This window comes from Rhodamnia argentea, chromosome 4 (assembly GCF_020921035.1).
Source record: "Rhodamnia argentea isolate NSW1041297 chromosome 4, ASM2092103v1, whole genome shotgun sequence".
In the NCBI taxonomy this organism is placed as follows: domain Eukaryota; kingdom Viridiplantae; phylum Streptophyta; class Magnoliopsida; order Myrtales; family Myrtaceae; genus Rhodamnia; species Rhodamnia argentea.
In genome coordinates, this window is record NC_063153.1 from 26,388,619 (window position 1) to 26,409,346 (window position 20,728).

General features: G+C 38.7%; 3 protein-coding genes and 1 non-coding gene across 11 annotated transcripts in view; 2 read left to right on the plus strand and 2 right to left on the minus strand.

Moving 5' to 3' along the window:
* The first annotated feature begins 2,424 nt into the window (after positions 1–2,424).
* LOC115754011 (serine/threonine-protein kinase AFC3) lies at positions 2,425–7,153 on the plus strand. 3 transcript variants are annotated; one of them, XM_030692904.2, is made up of 13 exons: positions 2,425–2,568; positions 2,639–2,772; positions 2,918–3,041; positions 3,748–3,774; positions 3,862–4,015; positions 4,100–4,148; positions 4,431–4,545; positions 4,708–4,799; positions 4,877–5,024; positions 6,022–6,086; positions 6,166–6,263; positions 6,449–6,554; positions 6,662–7,153. In XM_030692904.2, the coding sequence occupies exons 2-13, from the start codon at positions 2,707–2,709 to the stop codon at positions 6,797–6,799; spliced, it is 1,182 nt and encodes a 393-aa protein (XP_030548764.1). In that variant the 5' UTR covers positions 2,425–2,568; positions 2,639–2,706; the 3' UTR covers positions 6,800–7,153. The 3 variants fall into 3 exon arrangements, with proteins under 3 accessions (XP_030548764.1, XP_030548763.1, XP_048133016.1); XM_030692903.2 differs by having other exon boundaries at positions 2,490–2,772; XM_048277059.1 differs by lacking the exons at positions 4,431–4,545; positions 4,708–4,799 and having other exon boundaries at positions 2,490–2,772; positions 4,841–5,024.
* Positions 7,154–8,074: 921 nt separating this feature from the next.
* TRNAL-CAA lies at positions 8,075–8,158 on the minus strand. Its single transcript has one exon. It is a non-coding gene; the product is annotated as a tRNA-Leu (tRNA).
* A 922-nt stretch (positions 8,159–9,080) lies between these two features.
* On the minus strand, positions 9,081–13,569 carry LOC115754027 (DDT domain-containing protein DDR4). Of its 3 annotated transcripts, none has more exons than XM_030692923.2 (11): positions 13,307–13,569; positions 12,986–13,096; positions 12,101–12,187; positions 11,968–12,005; positions 11,797–11,878; positions 11,453–11,559; positions 11,216–11,375; positions 11,035–11,127; positions 10,756–10,879; positions 10,609–10,651; positions 9,081–9,910 (listed from the first exon to the last, which is right to left on the minus strand). In XM_030692923.2, the coding sequence occupies exons 1-11, from the start codon at positions 13,484–13,486 to the stop codon at positions 9,436–9,438; spliced, it is 1,500 nt and encodes a 499-aa protein (XP_030548783.1). In that variant the 5' UTR covers positions 13,487–13,569; the 3' UTR covers positions 9,081–9,435. The 3 variants fall into 3 exon arrangements, with proteins under 3 accessions (XP_030548783.1, XP_030548781.1, XP_048133007.1); XM_030692921.2 differs by having other exon boundaries at positions 11,968–12,011; XM_048277050.1 differs by lacking the exons at positions 11,797–11,878; positions 11,968–12,005; positions 12,101–12,187.
* Positions 13,570–15,458: 1,889 nt separating this feature from the next.
* Positions 15,459–20,728, plus strand: part of LOC115753985 — a 36,504-nt gene continuing 31,234 nt past the window's right edge. Inside the window, exons 1-6 of one of the 4 annotated variants that reach the window (XM_048277024.1) lie at positions 15,459–16,638; positions 18,586–18,730; positions 19,008–19,283; positions 19,442–19,609; positions 19,712–19,927; positions 20,240–20,334. In XM_048277024.1, coding sequence (XP_048132981.1) covers positions 15,731–16,638; positions 18,586–18,730; positions 19,008–19,283; positions 19,442–19,609; positions 19,712–19,927; positions 20,240–20,334 — 1,808 coding nt within the window. In that variant the 5' untranslated portion in view covers positions 15,459–15,730. Of the gene's footprint in view, positions 16,639–18,585; positions 18,731–19,007; positions 19,316–19,441; positions 19,610–19,711; positions 19,928–20,239; positions 20,335–20,728 lie in introns of those variants that run through there. The other 3 variants (XM_030692862.2, XM_030692863.2, XM_030692865.2) reach the window with 3 other exon arrangements.

Genomic DNA, 20,728 nt, shown 5'->3' on the forward strand with positions numbered 1-20,728 from the left:
AGAACGATTCCCCGTCAATACATATAACAAGCTGAAGCACAAGAAAGTTGGCCCGTGCCGATTGTAAAGAAGATTAATGACAATGCCTATGTTGTTGATCCTTGATATCTCTCCGACATTCAATGTAGAACAGTTAGCAAATGCATATATTGAAAAGGAGGAGGAGAATCGGGATGAGTATGGGCATTTTATGACAAGTAAAAGGAGGAGGAGAATCGCAAGAGAAATGCTAGTAACAACCGTGAGAGATTTTAGCTCATGGACAAATGTAGTGAAGCCCATAGTGGAAAGAGGGAGGGAGGAGGGAGAGAGAACTTGCGGGGGTCACGAAAGAGCCGATGAGATTAGCTTGATTCCATCGGATATTAATTGAAGTCGTGGGGCTTAGTTGAGATGGGAATGTTTTTTGGACCGATAGCACTGCATTGAAGCTGTGGAGATCAACACAACCACCTAAAAGCAATCGAAGATAAAAAGGGAAAAAAAGAGATTAATAGACGAACCTAATAGGTGTGATAAACCAGTATACTTGCGAAATGAAAGGAATGTATTCAAAATGCGACCATAGATGCATTAAATTACGTAGGGGATTCATTAAAATTGTGTGCATGCGTGCGTCTGTTTGGAGGAAGAAGGAGAAAACAAACAAAGAAGAAAGAAAATAAATAAATAATTTTAAAAATATTAAAAATTATTAAAAATTATCAACGCCAATGCCGGCCGGCCGGCCAAAGTGAACCGAATGGATTGAATTGACACAAATGCAAAATGTTCGGGATTCAATTGGCAAGAAAAAAGATTTATGACTAAATTGACACAATTACAATAGATTTATGACATTTTTGGTAATTTTCCCACATTAATATCGTCTGCATTCGATCCAAGGTCGACTTCGAATTAGTATTAATATCGTAATCGAACCGAGAAAAAAGTAACTTCGCGAGGTGCTTAAACCCCATCCCACAAAATATATTCGGAACTTTTACTAGAAAAATCAAGCATATCCATTATAATTTACTAAAATCTTTCGAGCTTCGAGAATTTGAATTAGAGTTAAATTATGTCATCAATTTGATAAATCCCAACCGAGTGAGTGTAAGCAAAAGGATTATACCCATTACAAACCTTGCACTGGACTCGAAAAATGATTTCTTGTACTGTTTGAAATAATCAGTGAATGAAGAATATTTTTAGGGCGGCACTATTTTCACTCTCATTTTGGCTAATGCACTCCTCTTTTCAATCAACAGACCGAAAGACCCTTCTCCCTCTTTAAGTTATTGTTTCTTTTTTTATCAAACTAACCAACATAATTGCCTTTGTTTCTACTTTTCCTTTTAAACATCAAATTCACAGTATAAATGTCAAATTACATCCAATAAAATATCATTCTAAAATGCATCATGTTATCACTTTTCCTAGAGAAGTTTGTTATTCTTAATTTATGATATTATGCTTTTAATTAGAAAAGTTACATAAAATTTTAGAAATTTCTAGTTATAACGGCTTATGAACACACAATTTACTATCTATTTTTTATGAAATAGTTTGAGGAAAACTTTATTACAAAGTTGAAATTTAAAATCCAATATAATTATCAAGCAAATTTTGATCTTGTAGATAATTTTCAAATAGACTTGTAGGTTTCTAAATTTACAAATTGCTTATTTGTGCTTTTTGTTTTATCTTTTCACATTTTAATATAAATTGCAAGAAGGGGTTGAAAATTTGTTTATACATTCTGCACTTTCAAACTCGCGTAAGTTGATCCACTTGCTGTGAGATTAAATTTACAATCGATATTAATCCCTTTCTTTGTATCAAGAGTTTTTTTTTTTTTTGTCGAATATATCAAGAGTTTTTTTTTTTTTATCAAGAAATATATCAAGAGTTGAACAGCACAAAATTTCATGTTTTTAACCTTTATGTGTTTACAAATATGTTCAACATTTTATTATGCTTTTAACAAATTAATCTTTTCCATTTTGTGATCAATTTTATTTTTTCATTTTTATCAAGATCAACTAAAAATAAAGATAGATTTGTGGATTAACCCAATACAAAAAGAAACATTCAATTAAAAACAGAGGAGATTATTTTAGTAAGTTAACTAGTAAAAAAGAGTGTCTTAGTCGTAATGGAAGTGGAAATAGCGCCACCCTATTTTTATTATTGACAACAATTTATATCTAAATATCTTCATGAATGATGTAAATATTTTTCTTCATTCTTTTTTTTAAGCGAAGAAGATATTTTTCAAATAATCGGCTTACTGGGGAAACAAACGGAGCCTTACTATTTCAACTTTTCATTCGGAATTTGATAATGAATAATGCCATTTTAGTTTTGAAATTATGGATAAACTATGTAAGACTCTTTAGATACAATTTGAGTTTTAAGAAATTATGGAAAAATTTATAGAAGATTTTGATGTATAATTTTGGTAAATATATCATTTTTTTTTTCCGGTTAAGATGAACTCATAATGTAATCCTTTTAGGCGGTCACCGCACCGCCATCTCTGTCTCTGTCTCTCTGTCTGTGTCTCGCGTCGGCACCTTCGTCCTCGTTAGCGGGACTAACCAAACCCTAATTTCATCTGCTCCAAAGTGTGTTTCCCGATTGATTTGTGTTGCAGATACACGAGCACCAAGCGGCAATCCTCGATCACACATCTCAGCGCGCGAACACGATTGTTTATAATCCATGGAGAAGGAGCGTGTGAGGAAACGACCCCGGCTCACCTGGGACGTCCCGCCGCCGGAATCAGAGGTTCGTTGAGGAGTCGTATGTGGTTTGGGGGCAGCTGGGGTTTCTGGGTTGAGGGACTGATTTTTGAAGTTTTGATGAAATCTGACCTAGGTAGGAGGAACTGAGTTCATTTTTTTTTTTTTTTTTTCGTTTTTCGTTTTTGTAGGCGCGAGACCAATCTGGTTTGGCTGGTAATCAGTTGGTGGAACGGCACTCGTCACCTCCGAAGAGGGACGATGATCGCGAAGGGCATTACGTGTTCAATCTCGGCGAGAACCTCACTCCAAGATGTATGTTGTCCGTAATCCAATATCTGTTGTCTGCACTGCATTTTGCCATGACCATGATTCGTTTCTTTGGTTTATGTCTGTTGGATTTAGCTTCTTATGTTTTTGGAGCTTTGGTTGGAGTAGTTTTGTTCCTCTGCACGTTGCTCATTCAACAATTCATGAGTTTTTTTTTTGTGCATGACGTTGTTTTGCTTGTGAAAAGATTGTTATCTGGGCCTCTCATTCTTTCATCTCGTCTTTTCCTTGTATTGAAATAGATGAGGCAGGCAAAACCACTTGGCTTTCATTTTGGCCCTTTTGGGTATTGTAATCTGAGATATCAGGGTCTGATCTGTTGTCTTCCGAGGTCCTAAGTTTGTTGATTCTGTGATTTGTGTTGTAATATCTGCTTATGAATTCAATTTGGCTAAGTTCGGGATTTTGTAGCTTTTGAATTCCTCTTCTTCTTTACATGGAAAAATTGGGCAACCTTGAGAGAAAATTTGATATATTTGTTGGGGGCTTCTTAGATCGATCAATATGTTGTGTCATCACTACATATGTATCTGTGTTTCGAGCAACCTTTATCCGCATCATATCTCGAGTTTTATTTTGTCGTATGGACCTCTGGTGTACTTGTACTGAATCTGGAGTTAACTCTTTTATTTGGTGCATTGTCTCTTAGTGGGGTAGTCCTAATTTCACATGCAATTTTATTGTGCAACAGATAAAATACTCAGCAAGATGGGTGAAGGTTAGCCTGTCGAGAGCTCCTGCTGTCCTCAAGATATTTGTTATTGAGATTCTGCTTGCATCATTCAACATTGTGCTAGTGCTGTAGGCACATTTGGGCGTGTCTTGGAATGTTGGGATCGCCAAACACAAGAATATGTGGCTGTTAAGGTTGTCCGAAGTATAAAGAAGTATCGCGATGCAGCAATGATTGAAGTGGATATACTTCAACTCATTGCTAAGAATGATAGGGGCAGCTCTCGGTATTATTTATGTGGTTTTGGCTTCTTGAATTGCTGGATCAGATAGCATGGTCTAATTATGTGCATCTTAATTGCTCTGGGCAGCTGTGTTCAAATTCGGGATTGGTTTGATTACCGCAATCACATATGCATAGTGAGTAATCCAACAAACTCTCTGTTGTTTTTATGGCTAATTTTGTTCTGTCCCCTTCAACTATCTCTTGAAACACTCTTTTTAACATCTAAGCTGTGCTCTCACTCTTAAGCACTATTATAACTTAAGTCGGTGTTTTTGTGTCCATGTGCTGATATTCAACTTAGGCATCTAGTCGAACCTGCCATTCTTGTGTGCTAGTAGTTTGTCAATAACCATATTCATTCAATTGGAAACTAAACAGAAACCCTTTTGTTGGATGCGTTTGAATGGTGTTATCAGGTGTTTGAGAAGCTTGGACCAAGCTTATATGATATTCTAAAGAGAAATAGATATCATCCATTTCCTGTGGATCTTGTTCGAGAATTTGGACGTCAGCTTTTGGAATCTGTAGCATGTCTGTGGATTATTCTTGGCTTTTGTTTTAGTTTCTTGTTCCAGTATTGTTCTCATAAATATTCCTCCCACACCTCTTGCTTCACCTGGTTGTTTCCCAGGTTTATGCATTTTGACTCCTGCTATATGTGACTTAGTGTCTATGCTTTATTGCTTTGAGCAGATATGCACGATTTGCGCTTAATTCACACTGACCTGAAGCCCGAAAACATACTTCTTGTATCTTCTGAATCTATTAAGATTCCTAATCATAAGGTACACGATCTCTTACAAATTGGAAATTGTGTCTTAATTAGATAATTCTCTTTTATAAAAATTATTGGATCATACAGAGGACGAACTCAGGTGCGATGCAGTATCGGTGCTTGCCCAAGTCTAGTGCCATTAAGGTGATTGATTTTGGTAGTACTGCGTATGATAATCAAAATCATAGCTCCATCGTTTCTACAAGGCATTACCGAGCACCGGAGGTTATCCTAGGTAACTAGCCATCCACACATTAATTACTTTTGAACATTAGCACATAAAAATGTGCTTCCCCTGCTGTACTTGATTACCTGATTGCCTTTGAAGGTTTATGTGTTTCGTTATAATAAAGATTACCTAATTATTTGATGTTGGTGTAGAAACTCCTAAATCTGCTATCTAAAAATATTTGATGTTGGTATAGAAACTCTTAAATTTGTTCCTCTTGATGTCTTATTGCAAGAATATAATGTAGTAGTGATTGTTGTAGTAGATGAAATTTACAAATTTTTTGTTCCTTGTAAGACTTCTGGCTCAGGGATATAATGTCATTTCATTGGTGAATTGTGAGTCGTCTTTCTTTTCTCGATCGTATTAGATATTTAATTTATTGATGTTACTTATCTGTTGTGTGTTGCCTGATTGAATGGACGATAGAGTTATATGATTGGGAGAATGGATTCTGTTGAGTGATATAGGGAGTTACTAATTTTTCCTGTCTTACCATTTATGGCTTTGGACTTTTTTCAAGTACCTGTATGCTAGCATCTGGAAAAATTTCACCTTGAATTGTGATGAGGAGCTCTATAGAACTGATATAAAGTGGAAAGAAAGTTAAGATTAGCTCGACTTACATAGTGTAAGTTTTGGCTCTAGGATGTACATGGTTCTCTCTTCATGAGATTCAGCACTTTGCAGCCGGTGGTCTACTTGATTATTATTAAGTCTGTTTTATCAGTACAGTGACTGTTGAGTTTCTTTGAGTTTGTGGAGTTATTGGTTAGGTTCTCATTTAAACTTTGAGTTTTAGCTTGGTGTGTCTTTGAAGTAATGAATCAATGAGGTTTTTTTTTATGCCTGAGCAGTTGGTGCTAAGTTGATTTGTGGGTCAGGATTCTGCTTGTATGTTTGTGGCTATCCAAATAAGGTCGACTGGTTCAGCTGCCATTATAGTTTGTCAACAATTTTAATACTCACTTCTTTTTCTTTTTCCTTTTTGTGTCTTTTACAGGTTTAGGATGGAGTTATCCTTGTGATTTATGGAGTCTCGGATGCATACTTATCGAACTATGCACGGTTAGTCTTGTTGCTCCAATTGTAGCTCAGATATCAAGTCTAGTCGAGGAAGTCCTTTAAATTGGACTTGTGTACTTAGGGGGAAGCTTTATTTCAAACCCATGAAAATCTCGAGCATTTGGCAATGATGGAGAGGGTGCTGGGACCTCTACCGGAGCATATGATTAGAGGAGCCAAGTAAGTTCCTTGAAACAGTTTTTTTTAATTGTATTCTTGTATTCTTATTTGATTCAATTGTTCCTTGGCAAACGTGTCTGTAGATGTCAAATTTTCCCCTGCTAAGAAATAGCTTGTGTACCGAGAAATGTTTTTTAATGTTTATCCCATATTTAAATTAAAATTACTTTTAATCTTATTGGCAGTCGGGCTGCTGAGAAGTATTTTAGACAAGGTTCACGTCTAAATTGGCCTGAAGGGGCAGTTTCAAGGGAGAGTATTAGAGCTGTGAAAAAACTCGATTCTTTACAGGTTTTCTTTTGTCCATTCCCCTCGGTGTTGGGGAAATAAACTCATCGACTTCCGCTGATAGAAATTTTTGCATGCTTTTATTAACTTTCTTTATTTTACTGTGGCAGAACCTTGTATCTCAACATGCAGACTCCTCAAGATCGTCTCTGACTGATTTGTTGCGAGGTTTGTTGAAGTGCAATCCATCAGAACGGCTCACTGCTCGAGAAGCCTTAAAGCACCCCTTTTTCAAGGATACCGCCTGAGGTGTGTCACCGGTGTACTATGTGAAAGCAGCTCAGACTAAGGAGTTCTCCCTGTGCATCTTCTGAAAACTGGTTGGTCTGGAGGGAAAAAGGAACCCAGTAGGCGGTTGCACTGGCTTGTAACGTTGTGTGTTTGATGTGCCTCTTTTCTGTGGCTAAGGCCTGAAAGAAAACTCCCTCTTTTCTAATGGGAAAGGTTGTGCTGTAGAAGCGTAGAATTTTGATCAGGAAGTCATGTTAAAAGGCCGTCCGGAAGATACGATAACTGTCTCTAATCCACGGAGTCAATTCAACAGAAACCCTTTTGTGATTTGTGAATAGTGTTGAATTTTGATAGCGTTAGCATTTGGTTAATCCTTAATGTGAAGAGTGGTGGCTGCGGAATGAAGCACATTGTGTTCAAGCCCGGTCCTGAATTATACTGAGACGCTCGACTTCATTGGGGCGGGGTGACAAAGTCGAGGTCGATTGCAATGGTATTTGTAACAGGTAGGATTAGTGAGTACCTATGTTATGTCGTGGAAGAAATTAAGATTCAATGAGAGATGACACGAGTGCTCCAATAACATTTTCTCGTAGATAGTGGTCGAAGATCTCTTATTATCTTTAGATATATGAAAATTACTTGGGTTAAAGTCGAGTATTGAAGGGACTGACGTAACGTACGTTCGGACATGTTTAACATAAAACCCAAAAATAATTAATTGTATACGTCAAAGTCATAGTGCAGCGTGTCTTAAACTGGACACACTTCAAATCCACAGAAATATCTTTTACTTGTAAATCAAAGTCTGCTAATTTCGGGTCGACATCAAGTGGGCTCTCTTGCCCCTTACATGATGACGTCTTGCGGATTGCCTCTCATTTACACTTGACAAAAGCTCACGTAGATCGCAAAGTACGTATATTCAAATCAGCTTATTCTGTGATGCGAATTGTGCCATTTCTCCGCTGTCTACCAACTATCGGGACTCATAACGCGGGATGCTGAGAATTTGTTTCGAAACTTAATAGGTTACGGGGACGTGGGTGACTTGTGCCACGCCATCTTTTGAAAATTTTGCAAATCGACAATGAGAAACCACCTTTCACCATGTCAATAAAGAAAAACTATCTGTAGCTCCGAACAGGATGTGTCGAGGAGAAATCTTGTCTGGGTCATTCGATGCTTATCAAAAAGATGAAAAGAAATGGCTGATTCGATGGAGGAAGACATTGGATTGAATTGGACTCATACTATTAAGAAAAGATACAGAAGTTGTGGGAGGACAAATTTGTCAGAAGTGGGATTTGAACCCACGCCCTCTTTCGAAGACCAGAACTTGAGTCTGGCGCCTTAGACCACTCGGCCATCCTGGCTTCAATGGGGCACGCTTTTGTACAAATTTTATATAATACATATTCAATGCAATATCATCGTTTCGAAATAGTAGGGTGGGAAAAGGTGAGTTCAACCAAAGAGAACCAGTGGAGAGGAGCCGATATTCATAGGAAACTTTCGAGAATGAGAGAGGATTCCTAGCTTCTTCCTCCGACAAATTACACGAGAAAAAAATGACATAGTATTACGATTCTAATCAGTACAAGCAATCTGTTGTGGGAAGTTGGAAAAGGGAAAATGAAAAATGAGATTCGTGAAGATTTAATGGATCCGAGATATTCAAGCTCCACAAATGAAGGCATGGTAGCGAGTTGGCGAGTTCAGGGTCAACTTTATAGCTCTTGATATATTCTACCAAAGAGAGCGGCTTAACGCCCGGGACTAGGACTCACGAGCTCAATTAGAACCTAGATGTCTTATTAGGGCTCCACACAATTCAAGTATTAATAAGCTCCCCCTCAACTGCATCTGTAGTCAAAACAGGGACTATAAACTATATGAATTATGACAAATTCAAATGGCAAATAGGCTGAACTTGAATAATTCCCTTTGCGCTAAGGCGAGCTACAAAGGAGGTAGTTACCTGAAAAGCAAGAAAAACAACTTGCTGCAAAAGCAACCTAATAACATCACTTGAAGTTTTGAAGCTATCCAACATCCAAATCATCAATTATGGTTTACAGTAAGAGGATAGGAGAGGAGATGATATCCTACCATCACTCATTTGAATGTTTGTTGCTGAAAAGGACGGTTGAAATTCTACGTGATATTGCACATGTAGATTCCCAAGCAACATCTTTTCTCGGAATTTTAACCCCAAAGCCACATGGCAGTGCAACGATCTAATTTATGAAAACCATATTACAATAGGCAAAAAACCATTCCTGACTCATTTAGCTGTAATATCGTGAATAATTACTTCCCTTCGCAGAAATTAAGAAAAGATGTCCTAAATAATTGTCCTGTCCAGGTAAGAGGATGGTCAGGGCTGAGGCAACTTTCTCAATAGTAGTAGAAAGTATCCACCGAAAATTCTGCAAAAGCTGAACCCCCTCCCTCCTGCCTGGAGATAATATGTGCAAAATGGTGCATCATGTCATCCATGTACAATAAGACAATTCCTTGCTAGATCACAAAATTCAAGGAAACTAATGAGTCTATGCACATAACCTGACTCGCCTAATGGTTACATTTCGGAAGCTTCGTAGCTGTCAGTGACCACAGCAGAGTCCAAAATGATATTGCTGTCGGCGTTCTATAATGGGTTTTCTTCATCCGAATCTGGTATAATAGCTGACTCTAGAGCATAGTTTTGAGTGGGTCTTTGTCTCAGCAACTTCTTCATGTGCAACTCCCTTGTTTCCTCAACCGCATGAGCAGCAGCTCCAGCTAACCTTTTGCTCCAGCGAGATCCAGCAACTCTATGAGCAACATGAATTTTTCTCTTTGGATGATTATTATTATTAGGAGAATCGATTGTGCTCCCAAGGCAGTCCTCATCCGAGTTGTTTGACCTGCTACAATCATCATCACTGCATTTTCCATCATATTCCTCATCTGTGTAGTCATTTCCAGCTCCTCCATGCTTGTTAATCTGAGTCGCCGGAACATCATAGATATTGTTTCTACCAACCCCTTCACTTGAATCTGGATCCTCATTCTGACTATCATCCTCTTTACTAAACTCACGGTGCTTGTACTGTCTCCTTTGATCTTCAGTAGTCGACCTCCTGAACCACAGATTATAAATAGCTGGTGAGGGAATCTGTACTTTTTCTTATCTGGCATCGGTTCTATGAGACTGAGAATGCACATCAGCTCTATAAGAATGAAGCGTATAACGCATGCAATGAGAAAAAACTATGCTTTGTCAGAAAATAAGTGTAGACAACCCCTACGGTCCCACTTTTCAAAAAGTAGCTCCACTCCCAACTCCTACGGCAGTTTTAGCAACCAATGACCTGGGAGAAATACAATTATTTTTAGTGCACCAACAGGGTAGAGCATTTCTTGTCTTATCAGTCCTCGACTAGCATAGCATCTATCATTGTTCTCATTGCTTTTCTCGCCAAAAGCCTAAAGGACCTGAGACATTCAATCCGGACTGTGCAAAAAGCAGATAATATGCCCAGAATGGTCTTTTGCATTTATACTTCAAGAATCTATCATACTGGCTCTAGAATATGCAGGCCGCAAGCCCCTACAGTCTATACTTGTGAAGAGTGCTAGCTAGCGGTGGACAAATCCCACACAGCATGATCGTAAGGGAAAGATACTGATGATACCAAGCATCTACAGAAACTCTGATTTCCAGCTGCTAAGCCAGTAAAAAACCCAAATCTAGAGATTCCGGGGCGACAACTGCCTCTAGAAGAAGAAAGCTGTAATCGATAGAGTATCAAAAGCAATTCAGAGAACAAGATCTTACTCTGTGACGTCTATAGCCTCATTAATAGCCCGATCATACTCCTCTGCATATGGAGAAAGTTTGTTTAACTTCAAAAGCTAAACAACACCAAAAGTTCTGCCCAGATGTTTGCAAGCTAAACATGACGTAATTGAAAACCCATCATACCAAATGTGTAACTTATAGGCCGACGACTTCGGCAGGATCGAGAACCAGCAACTGGATAGAATCTCTTACAATTACTTAGGAGCATCTTTTGTCTTTCTTTCCGCTTGAGCGCTCTTTCTTTGTTCTGTTTCAAAGCTAACTGATTCAGGTCCATATGATGAGAAAAAGTAAATGTAGACATGGACAATAAAGTAAACATGAAACTTGGAGATCGAGTTCTTATAGTGATAACAATAGAAAACATAGCAACATTTACATTAAGACCTTAGTAACACTTGCCTTTTTAATTTTCTGTAGGACAGGTATAATATCAGATTGTATGATTTTACTGACAGCAACTTCAGCTACACCTTTGCTTGATGCAAGTGCTTCCTGTCATTGTTAGCAAGAAATGGGTGATTCGTAAAATCTTAGACTCCCCCAAAACTAGCAAAACTGGAAACTGGAATCACTTCCTTACCACTACTTCAGAAAACTCGTCGAGATTAGTGGCAAGTGTGTCCCACCGAAACATTGTGAATGGTAGAGGTACACCACGCTCATCACTGTTGGTAGACTTCGACTTGGGAATACATACGGCCCTATATAGCCTGTGCCCACAAGTTGCATCTCCCTCGTACCTACATGACCATCAGAAGAAATGTCAACATTTGTCATACCACTCGTAATTAGGTTAAAAATACACTATTAGCAGTACCAGTAAGAAGTTCCATTTCCATGACTAGCAAGCTTTTCTTTGCGAAAACAAGATATAGGAGTTCCATCTTTAAGAGCATTGTTTATGTAAGATACTGCATCATCTTGCTGCCCAGCATTGAAGTTCAGTAATGGGTTAGTAAAGCTGATAGGGAAGAAGACACTCAGAAAAATCATCCAAAAAGGGCAAAATTTTGTTAGGTTCAGAAAATTTATTTGATATCAAGTGTTCACAATTCAAAATCACAGAGCAAAAAAACTGTGCATATTTCAATAAACTTGCCATCCAAAAGCATGCCAAGATCATCAGATATACACAAAGTGAAAGGGAGAGAAAAACATTACAATGGCTCGGAGTTCGCATAGAGCTCTCAGCAAAAGTAATCGACCAACAGGATCAAGTTCTTTGTATTGATATATTTCCTTCCTGAGCAAACACAAAAGGCCACTTGAGCATATATGTTCAAGTTTCAAGCAAAATTAAAGCAATCAAATAGATAGCACGTGGATACTTACCCATTAGCCAGTGTTAATGGCATATTCCCCTCAGAAACCTGCAACTTGGCCAGTCTCTCGTGGTCATCTACTCATCCATTTACTATATAGGAGAACCAGATGCAGAGAACTATAGAATTGAAAATTGACTTACCCACTGCCACCATGAATCCAGTTTCTTACAAAGTACAGTCACCCATGCATCAGAACCATCCAATGCTTTGCTAATAGGCGGAATTCCCTGCTTAGAGTGGATGTTATGCTAATAAACTAGCACCAAATACCGAATAGTGTCCAACCAATAGAAGGATGATGAAGAAAGTTGGAAAGTTGGGACATAGACAAGGCAAGCTAGTTGCCTTATTCTACTTATTAGGATAAAAGAATGCTACGCTCTTATTCAGACTACATTGACATCGAATAAGCCAAGGTATTGACGAATCTTCCAGGCAAACTAGATAACAAGTTCTTGCTGGCACTTTCATGACCATCACAACTATAACCTACTCTTGGGAAAACTGTGAGTAGACCATCGTAATACCTTCATAAGAAGTTCCAGCCAGCACCAAAATAAATTTCAATAAACTGTCATTTGAATAAAATAGCAAGAGTCCAGAGAAAGCAAATTGGGTGCACATATTTGCAGAAAATGCAGGTCCTTTTTTCCTGCAGAAGGCACTGGATTTCTTTTAGTCGGCCCAGAAAACTTCTTTTCAAGCAGATGCCAGCATCCGATATTTCCCACCAGATATTAACCTTAAGCTTGTTTTGAATTTTGTTTCCCTCTTAAAAGTTAGGCTTTTCATTTCTAGTTTTGAGCACCCAAAGTCAAAATTCTAGGTTCCTCATTGAAGCAGGGATCATTTCTCTGGAAACATCACACCATCCAGACACAAAATCACAAGCACGAGTTGAGTAAAGTACAAAGCAATAATAGGCAACAGACTGACTGAAGACAAAACCATTTCCCAGCTAGAATGACAAGCTGAATAATCATAGAGCTATCGACATAAGCGCTGAGGCGTAAATGTGTAAGAACCTTTAAGAGCTTGACGTGTAGTTGCGCAATCGAAGAGTTGGGCCTTATGAGACCTCCTTCAATCTCCTCGGCAGACAACTTGAGATCGTTCCCGATAACAGGCTCGAAAACCTGTAGGCAACGCAAATGAACATCGAATCGACGGCACAATTTTCTCTCTAAAGCACATCATCTGAAACACACGTAAAGCTTCAAAGCATTTCTTCCGCCGTTGCCAAAAAAACGAAAATCACACCGTGAACTCGTATAGGAACCAACAAATATGATTCGACTCGTCGGGAAAAAGAAAATCAACCGGCGAACAAAGCGTGAGATGCTTACGCTCAGAAAGTTGAGAACGGAGGCGAGCTCCCATTGCTCTCGTAGCTTCTGGAGTACCTCCGGACCTATTTCATGGCCGGTCTCGTCCAACATCGACGGCGTCTCCTCGCGACCGTCGACCTTCATTTCGCTAGCGTTGCCGGCCGCCGCCGCAGCCGGAACCCGGCGGGGTCGAGGCATGGCCACTCGCTGGAGTAGAAAGGCCGAGCAAAAACACTGCGTAGGAGAGAGGCGATGAGATTATTTCTTGTGACGGTTTGTATCCGAGAGCGAGAGAGAGAGTGGAGGTAAAATAATTTGATTTCCCGCCTAAAATATATTAACCATGGTTAAGTTTTTTTTTTTTTTTACCGCGGTTATCCAGACACGAGTTAACAATTTACTGGGCAAACTCGAATCAGGTACGAATTCGAAAGAAGATATTAACGGCTGAGTAAAAATGTCTTGGCCAAGTATGAGCAAAGGAGAAAAAGTACTTTTTTTACCGTGACAAAACTTTAAACGTCATCCAAATTTTACAAGTTATAAAATAATTATGTTCATAGATACGAGTCAACCATCATAAGTTGTGAAAGTTAAAAGTGTCTGGAGTTAAAAAAAAAAAAAAAAGAGTAAGAGTTTGTGTGCCATAACATTTTTATTAAAGAAGAAAGTTATTCTACAAATTCAAACATAAAGTGGAATTCGCGATCAATTTATTCATAACTTTAGTCAGAAATTTGGGATTAGTTTATCCTATCGGCATCTACAAATTCCAAATATCGAGATTGCATTGCTAATAAAATAAAATTTTACTTAGTTTTAGGTACACGTGTGGTGGGCTTGAAAATTTTAGAAAAATTCCATTAAGGGTCTAAACTAAAGTGAGCTCATTTTCTTAAAATATGACTTAGAACGGATTTTGTCATTGTTCTCCGCATACTTTCAACATACATCCATCTCAAAGTGCATCATTTTTATATCACCTAAAACGAGGAGTCATCAACCTAAGGTTTCTAAGGATCTAAGGAAAATAGGACGAAGAGGAGGCCAGGATAATCGCACGTAATTTGAAGTTTCCGAGGATCTAAAGTTTATGGGGTGCTCTAGAATATTCTTACAGGCATAATAGGTAATCCTTGCTCTACTCTAAAGAATTCTTGTAATCATGAGGGCACGAAGTAAACAAGGAGATTCCATCTTAGCAAGAAAATTAATGTTAATAATTTATGGATTCATGCACATATAAAGGTCATCTCCCATTTGTAACATCCCACAAATCCAACATGAGAAGAGTACTAGAACACTTCCCTCATTTATTTGTTTCTAAATAAGACAAATATTTCATTTGTTTGTCTAATTCTCGCTTATTAAATGGATGTGATGAAAATCATAACTCAAAAAGTGCGACGAGTTGGTTCTAAGAGAGAAAGACCGGCCATAAAATTATTTGGTTTCGTACCCAAAATTTTAATAATTACGGGCAGTTCGTTTTTTGTCACGATTAATCTTAACTTCGCTATTACTGATATATTCAAACACAATAGTGAAACATAACATCCAATCGAGCCGAGGTTATTGTCTGCGTTTCATTTCTAAAGCAAGTTTGAGATGAGGCGATAGTTCTCAATGTTGTCCGAGAACATAATAGCAAATTATTAAATAAACTCGAATGCCGTGTAGGGCCGAATTAAAAAAGAAATACGTTGAGGAGCCAACAATAAGTAAAAAGTCTTGGCTTATATTCTTAAATTTAAGTATAACAAAAGGTGCTTTTTTGTTTTGTTTCGAAACTTCAAACATCATCAAAATTTAAAAATTAAAATAGAAATATATGCTAATTTCCATATTGACAATTATATGTTGAGAAATTTACATGTGATTCGAGTTAAAAAAAAAAGAGCAAAGCGCGTGCATCGCATGAATTATATTGAAAAAAAAAATGAAAAGTGAGTTCAAATTTGTTAGATGTTCTTTTTGTAAATGTGAAGTGAAACTTCCAACCAACTCATATACAATGATTTGATTAGAATAATTTTTTGGATCAAATGGACGACGAGCGAGTTCAAATTTGCTCCTAAGCTTGAATGTTTGTTTCAATTAGTGAGAGAACATGATATGTTATGGAAGCGTTCTGATATCAATGTTGCAATTAACTTACGCTCGCGATTCTCGAGAAAATTCAACCCCCGCTCCCGCAATTTTCTCGCCCTTTCTCTCTTGTTTTCTCTTCTTCCCTCGCTCCACTCCCATCTCTCCTCACCATTCTCTCTCGCCGAGAGTGATCACGCAGATTGAGCTCCTCCTGGATTCGGCCTCACGGTCGCAGTTGCAGGCCTTCGCGTCAAGCGCGATGCTCTCTCCGACCCTGACCTTCCTCGCCTCCGTAGATCATCCAATTATCGAGTGAGCAGCGCGAATTTCCTCCCGTTTCCAGTGGAAAAGATGGACAAGGAGACCGAGCTCCTCCTGCGCGTCGCCGCGAACCACCTCCACCTCGCCCAGTTCGAGCCGCTCCGCGCGATCCTCTTGACTCTCCGGGCCAAGGACCCGGACCTGGCGTTCTCCGTCCTGCAGACGATCGTGAGCCACGCGGGGCGGTTGGAGCACGTGCTGTGGGCGCAGTCGTGCCCGAATCCTTCTCTCCTCGCTTACTTGTGCGCGCTCGAGCTCTTGCAGTTTGACAGGCCGGTAACCGCATGGACCTTCGACCCCGAAACTCTGCGGCTGCGCGTTGAGTTTCTGTTGTACGTGCAGACCCTGAGCGACAGGGTTTTGGCGAAGACTGGGATGGATATCGATAGCCGAAGTGTAGGGGGGAGTGAGGTTATTGATGATAGCACATGGAACGAGAGCAGAAATGAGGATCTCGGGGATATAGGTAGGAGATTGAATAATTGTGGTAGGGTTTTGGGTGTGTTGTTGGAGTTAGGTGTAAGGAGGTTGAAGGCGGATGTTATGGAAAGTGAGGGTGTTGATAATGGTGGCACGGAAGGTAGCCTGAGTGCCGGAATGTCCTCAATTGATGAAGAGGAGTTAATGTGTTTGAGGGCCATAGTTCCGGAATACACGGAAATTTTTGATGCGTTGTGTTCGAACATACAGAGGCAACTGCAAGGTTGGGCTGTTGATGAATCTGGGTTAGCATTGATGGTGCATAGGAATGAGAAGACTCGGGCCGCTTTGTTGCTGGAGGAGGAAGATGTTAAGATTATGAGTTTGATACAGAAGAGCATTCAGTTAGCTCATTTAAATGCAATGAAGGAGTGTGTCAATGATGGGAACGAGGAAAGTGCAATTGACCATGTTCGTTTTCTTCACCTTGACCATGGAGTAGATGAACTGGAGTTTCGGTACGTATTTTTTTTTTTCTTCCAGGAAGTCTAGGTGTTACCTTAGAGATGGGCACCATTTAATTGGTACTATACAAAATTTATTTTGGCATTGGAGATTTATGCATTTATTGAAGTTTCATTAGCTAACTGTAATTGTCTGCTCTTCCCTTCTTAACTAATGTCAAAATGATGTGCAATTCATCTCCAGATTGGGTGAAGTTGCCATTAGTTCGTATGTTATTTATTTATTATTTTTTTTTTTGAGTCAGAAGTTGGCATATTAGTTTGATAATGTCCAAATAGCTATATCTTGTCAGGTTTTGCTTTAATGGTTTGTTGGACCAGGAGTTAGAAATACTCTCCTCTGGTTCTGCCTTTTATAGGGAGGAAAAATCATGTCAGATATGCAGATGAATCATATCTGACCATGTCTGTTGGGACAGGAACTGTTCGTGTGTTCCCTAGATGCTAGTTGATGAAAATGTCATTATTCATGTCTTTTTATGTTCTAAGTGAGAATCTTTGTGAACGACAAGCCTTCTAGTTTGAGTTTTCTGTAAAGATTCTGATATACGTCAGGCTCCATCTAGCATCCAATTGTTTTAGAGACTGAGACATTTAGATTAGGCCCATTTTGTCAAGGTAGTAGTTTAATCCTCTTGCATTTCACCATATCTGTTTTAAGGCGACCCTTCATTGTAGAGTACCATCTGACCCTAAAGCTTTTTAATACACTACTTACATGCCTTACCTCCTAGCTTTTGGCAGGACCAACATTCTCCTAGATACACCCGTTTTCCACTCTGTATTATTATTGCATCAATATCATGGCTACTAAATGTGCATATCGACCACAGTATCCTCATCAATTCGACCCAGTATCCTCATCTCTATCACAGTTATCTATAATAAGGTTCACAGTAAACCCCCAAGATTGAGTCATTGAAAGCTTGAACAATCTGTTCTCACCGAAGTCACTGAAAGCTTAAACAGTCTGTTCTCACCGAGTGGGGTCGGTCATTCCATTCCGCATTTGGTGTTTGAGTTATTAACCTGGGTCAAAGGTTGTTTGGAGGGTTTTGGGCATTTTCATGTGCTGGTGGGTGATATAGTGGAGGAGGCTTGATTGATGTATAGTTTTAGTAGGTAGTAGGATGTTTTGCTGGTGTTTGCTGATTTAAGCACAGTATTTAGTTATACTTCTTTTGCTATGACTTTTGTAGTTTGTTATTTATTTCCAAGCGTTGGAAACTTTGAGATCAGTGTTTATCACCTTGGGCGTATATTCAATTTTACTTATACAGCTGTTATTTCTTTTTAACGTGACCCTGTTATGCAGAGTTTGGATTCGGGGCTTATAAGCATCTTTTTGACTTTAAGACTGTAAGAGTATGACTGGTATGACTGATCACGCAGGAAAAATTTCCAGGATATTCTTCTTTCCAGATTTTCTGGAAATAAAAAAAAGCTCTTGAGTTTTGTAGAGCAACCGGGCTCCCTTATTTCCAGATGTTTGAAATTAGAAAAAGCTTTTGATATTCGGAGAATAAAAAGCTCTAGTTTTATTTGCCAACTGAAATGGAAATATCAATGTTGTGAAGAATTATTCAGGATTCCTTCATTTCCAACTAAAACTGGAACTGGAAGTGTGAGGGATCCTGAAACATAAAAAATTGATACTTAAAAATCATTCCAAGAAAATGAAAAATCGACAATTGAAAATAGATTTCAGACAGTTTGGGGTAAAATTGACAACAGGAAGACTTCTCCACATGTTAACTCACCCTTAACTTTTCTGTTGTCTTTTAGACTAAAGTCATATTTCAGAAAGATTTTTGATTATGGCCCTTAACTTAGGAAAAGGAGCTTTAGCTTTACTAGCACTTCTGCATGTTTCTTTTCTTGTTTTACCTTTTCAATGACTAGTCTTCTTTTAATGCACCTAAACTTATAATGTCTTAATAGTGCGATATTACAAGATCTCCTCAAGATGCTTTTGTCAAGAAAGGGCGGACCTATTGACTCTTGGCTTGCTATGCGAGAAAAGTTGCTTTCCTTATATGCAAAAGCCCTTGCAGCAGACTGCCCACATCTTGTACAAATGATTCAGGTGCTATTCTTTTTCCTTGGTAATAAATCAGGTTGCATCGGTCCACGGCACATTTGACTGTGAGAGTGTATAAAGCCGGCAAATTATGTCTACTTAATCAGATCTAGTTTGAACGGCCTGATGGCAGAATTTGATTCAGTTTCAGGCCATGATGATTCTTTGAATTAGCCAATTTGATATTTTGGACATTCATGCATGCCTTGTCTTGCTTTGTTATGCCCGTTAGATTGTAAGATGGTTTCTAGTGAAGGAAATTAATTGGTTGTTCGTTGAGCAGGTTATTCAGGATGAATTGCTCTCTGGAGAAATTGAGAAGTACAGAGCACTTGACAAGCAAATCCCACTACCCCTTGATTGTTTTGAAAAATATATGGAGGAATCTTCACCAGACATGGACACAAATGCCAAGTCCTCACAATTGAGAGCAACTGTTAGTGCTTGCATGCGAGACATGTACCACTATGCACGAGTTTGTAGGTTACATGTACTTGAGTGTGTCATGGATACAACTATATCTTTGGTGAAGAGACAACAGCTCGAAGAAGCTAGCAATGTATGTGTCCAGTCTTATCTTTAGCTGAATATGTGAGTACTGAATGAATAGCTATAATTTCTCTGCCATATTTACTTGTGAATTGGTTATACTTGTAGCCTGCAGCTCTGACGCATATGTGGTGTTAAATCATGACCTCTTATTCACATATGTCACAGGTCCTTTTATTGTTTCCCTGGCTTCAACCCTTAGTAGCTGCCATTGGTTGGGATCTCTTGCCTGGTAATACATCAGCCCGTAGAAAATTGATGCAGTTGCTGTGGACAAGTAAATCGCGAGTGATCCGTCTGGAAGAATCAACTCTTTATGGCAGTCAATCGGATGAGGTACTCTTTTTTATCCTTTATCGTTTTTGATTTATTTTCTTGAATATGTATATTGGTACCCTTAAATTGAATGCCTATTTGTATGTCTTTGCATTTTGGCAGGTATCTTGCGTGGAAAATCTTTGCGATTCATTATGTTATCAGCTTGATCTTGCTTCATTTATTGCTTGTGTGAATTCTGGTCGTACATGGAGCTCAAAGTCCTCATTATTGTTGTCTGGAAAAGAAGATACTACGTCCGTGTCTGAAAATGCTGATTTGGACCCCTTTGTTGAGAACTTTGTATTGGAGAGGCTTTCTGCTCAAAGTCCTCTGCGGGTAAGACCATCTATTGGAGCCTACCAGGCACCAAATTTGTTAACCGGACTGCAGTTTGCATATTTGGTGGAGTGGTCTATGGAGTTCAAATTGAAGTGTTACTATTAGTTTTCCTTTCATTACCTGCTATATTCTATAACTATGATTTTCAGCATATAAAAAAATAACTTGCTGATCTTATGAACATGCATGAGTAAACAAATGCATTCTGAATGTAGGGTTCATATCCTACTGCGTGTGCTATTATTGTGTGGTTATATGTTCGTCTTAAATGCTGTTTTTGCTAATTTGGGCACAGTATTTTCTGGACAGGTCTTGTTTGATGTGGTTCCTGGTATCAAATTTCAAGATGCTATTGAATTGATAAGTATGCAACCCATTGCTTCTACTACTGCTGCCTGGAAGAGGTATATAAGCCTACAATTCTTTAAATCAAGATGTTTATGATAATTTAAATTTAAATCCGAATTTTTGTTCTTAGACTTTCAGCTTTGGCGATGGAGAAGCTGATGGAAAGACTATTTGTGAATGTGAAACCTTGGCATCAGTTGGCTGATTAGCAGTCACATAAATGAATCTTTCGATGGTTAAACATTCCCCGATACAATGTGGTGGTTACTTAAAAATGCATCCTCATAGTTAGCGTTGCTGCTAAAGGCTGAAGTTTGTTCTGTTTCTTTTGGCGTATATAAGTTTCGCTTAATGCTTATTTTACTATTATGGTTCATTAGACACTCGGAACAACTATTGAACTTAATCTGTCTTGATTCTCAATTATGGTTTTCCATTTCCGTATGCTAA

Bases quoted from the DNA above. Each gene is read 5' to 3' on its own strand.
- LOC115754011 (XM_030692904.2), top strand. From the start codon at position 2,707: ATGGAGAAGGAGCGTGTGAGGAAACGACCCCGGCTCACCTGGGACGTC. The intron at 4,016-4,099 runs GTATTATTTATG...TGCTCTGGGCAG, and splicing joins AATGATAGGGGCAGCTCTCG to CTGTGTTCAAATTCGGGATT. The intron at 6,555-6,661 runs GTTTTCTTTTGT...TTACTGTGGCAG, and splicing joins AAAAACTCGATTCTTTACAG to AACCTTGTATCTCAACATGC.
- LOC115754027 (XM_030692921.2), bottom strand. From the start codon at position 13,486: ATGCCTCGACCCCGCCGGGTTCCGGCTGCGGCGGCGGCCGGCAACGCT. The intron at 12,012-12,100 runs GTAAGTCAATTT...AGACTGGCCAAG, and splicing joins TGGATTCATGGTGGCAGTGG to TTGCAGGTTTCTGAGGGGAA. The intron at 11,879-11,967 runs GTAAGTATCCAC...GTGTTTGCTCAG, and splicing joins CCATTAACACTGGCTAATGG to GAAGGAAATATATCAATACA.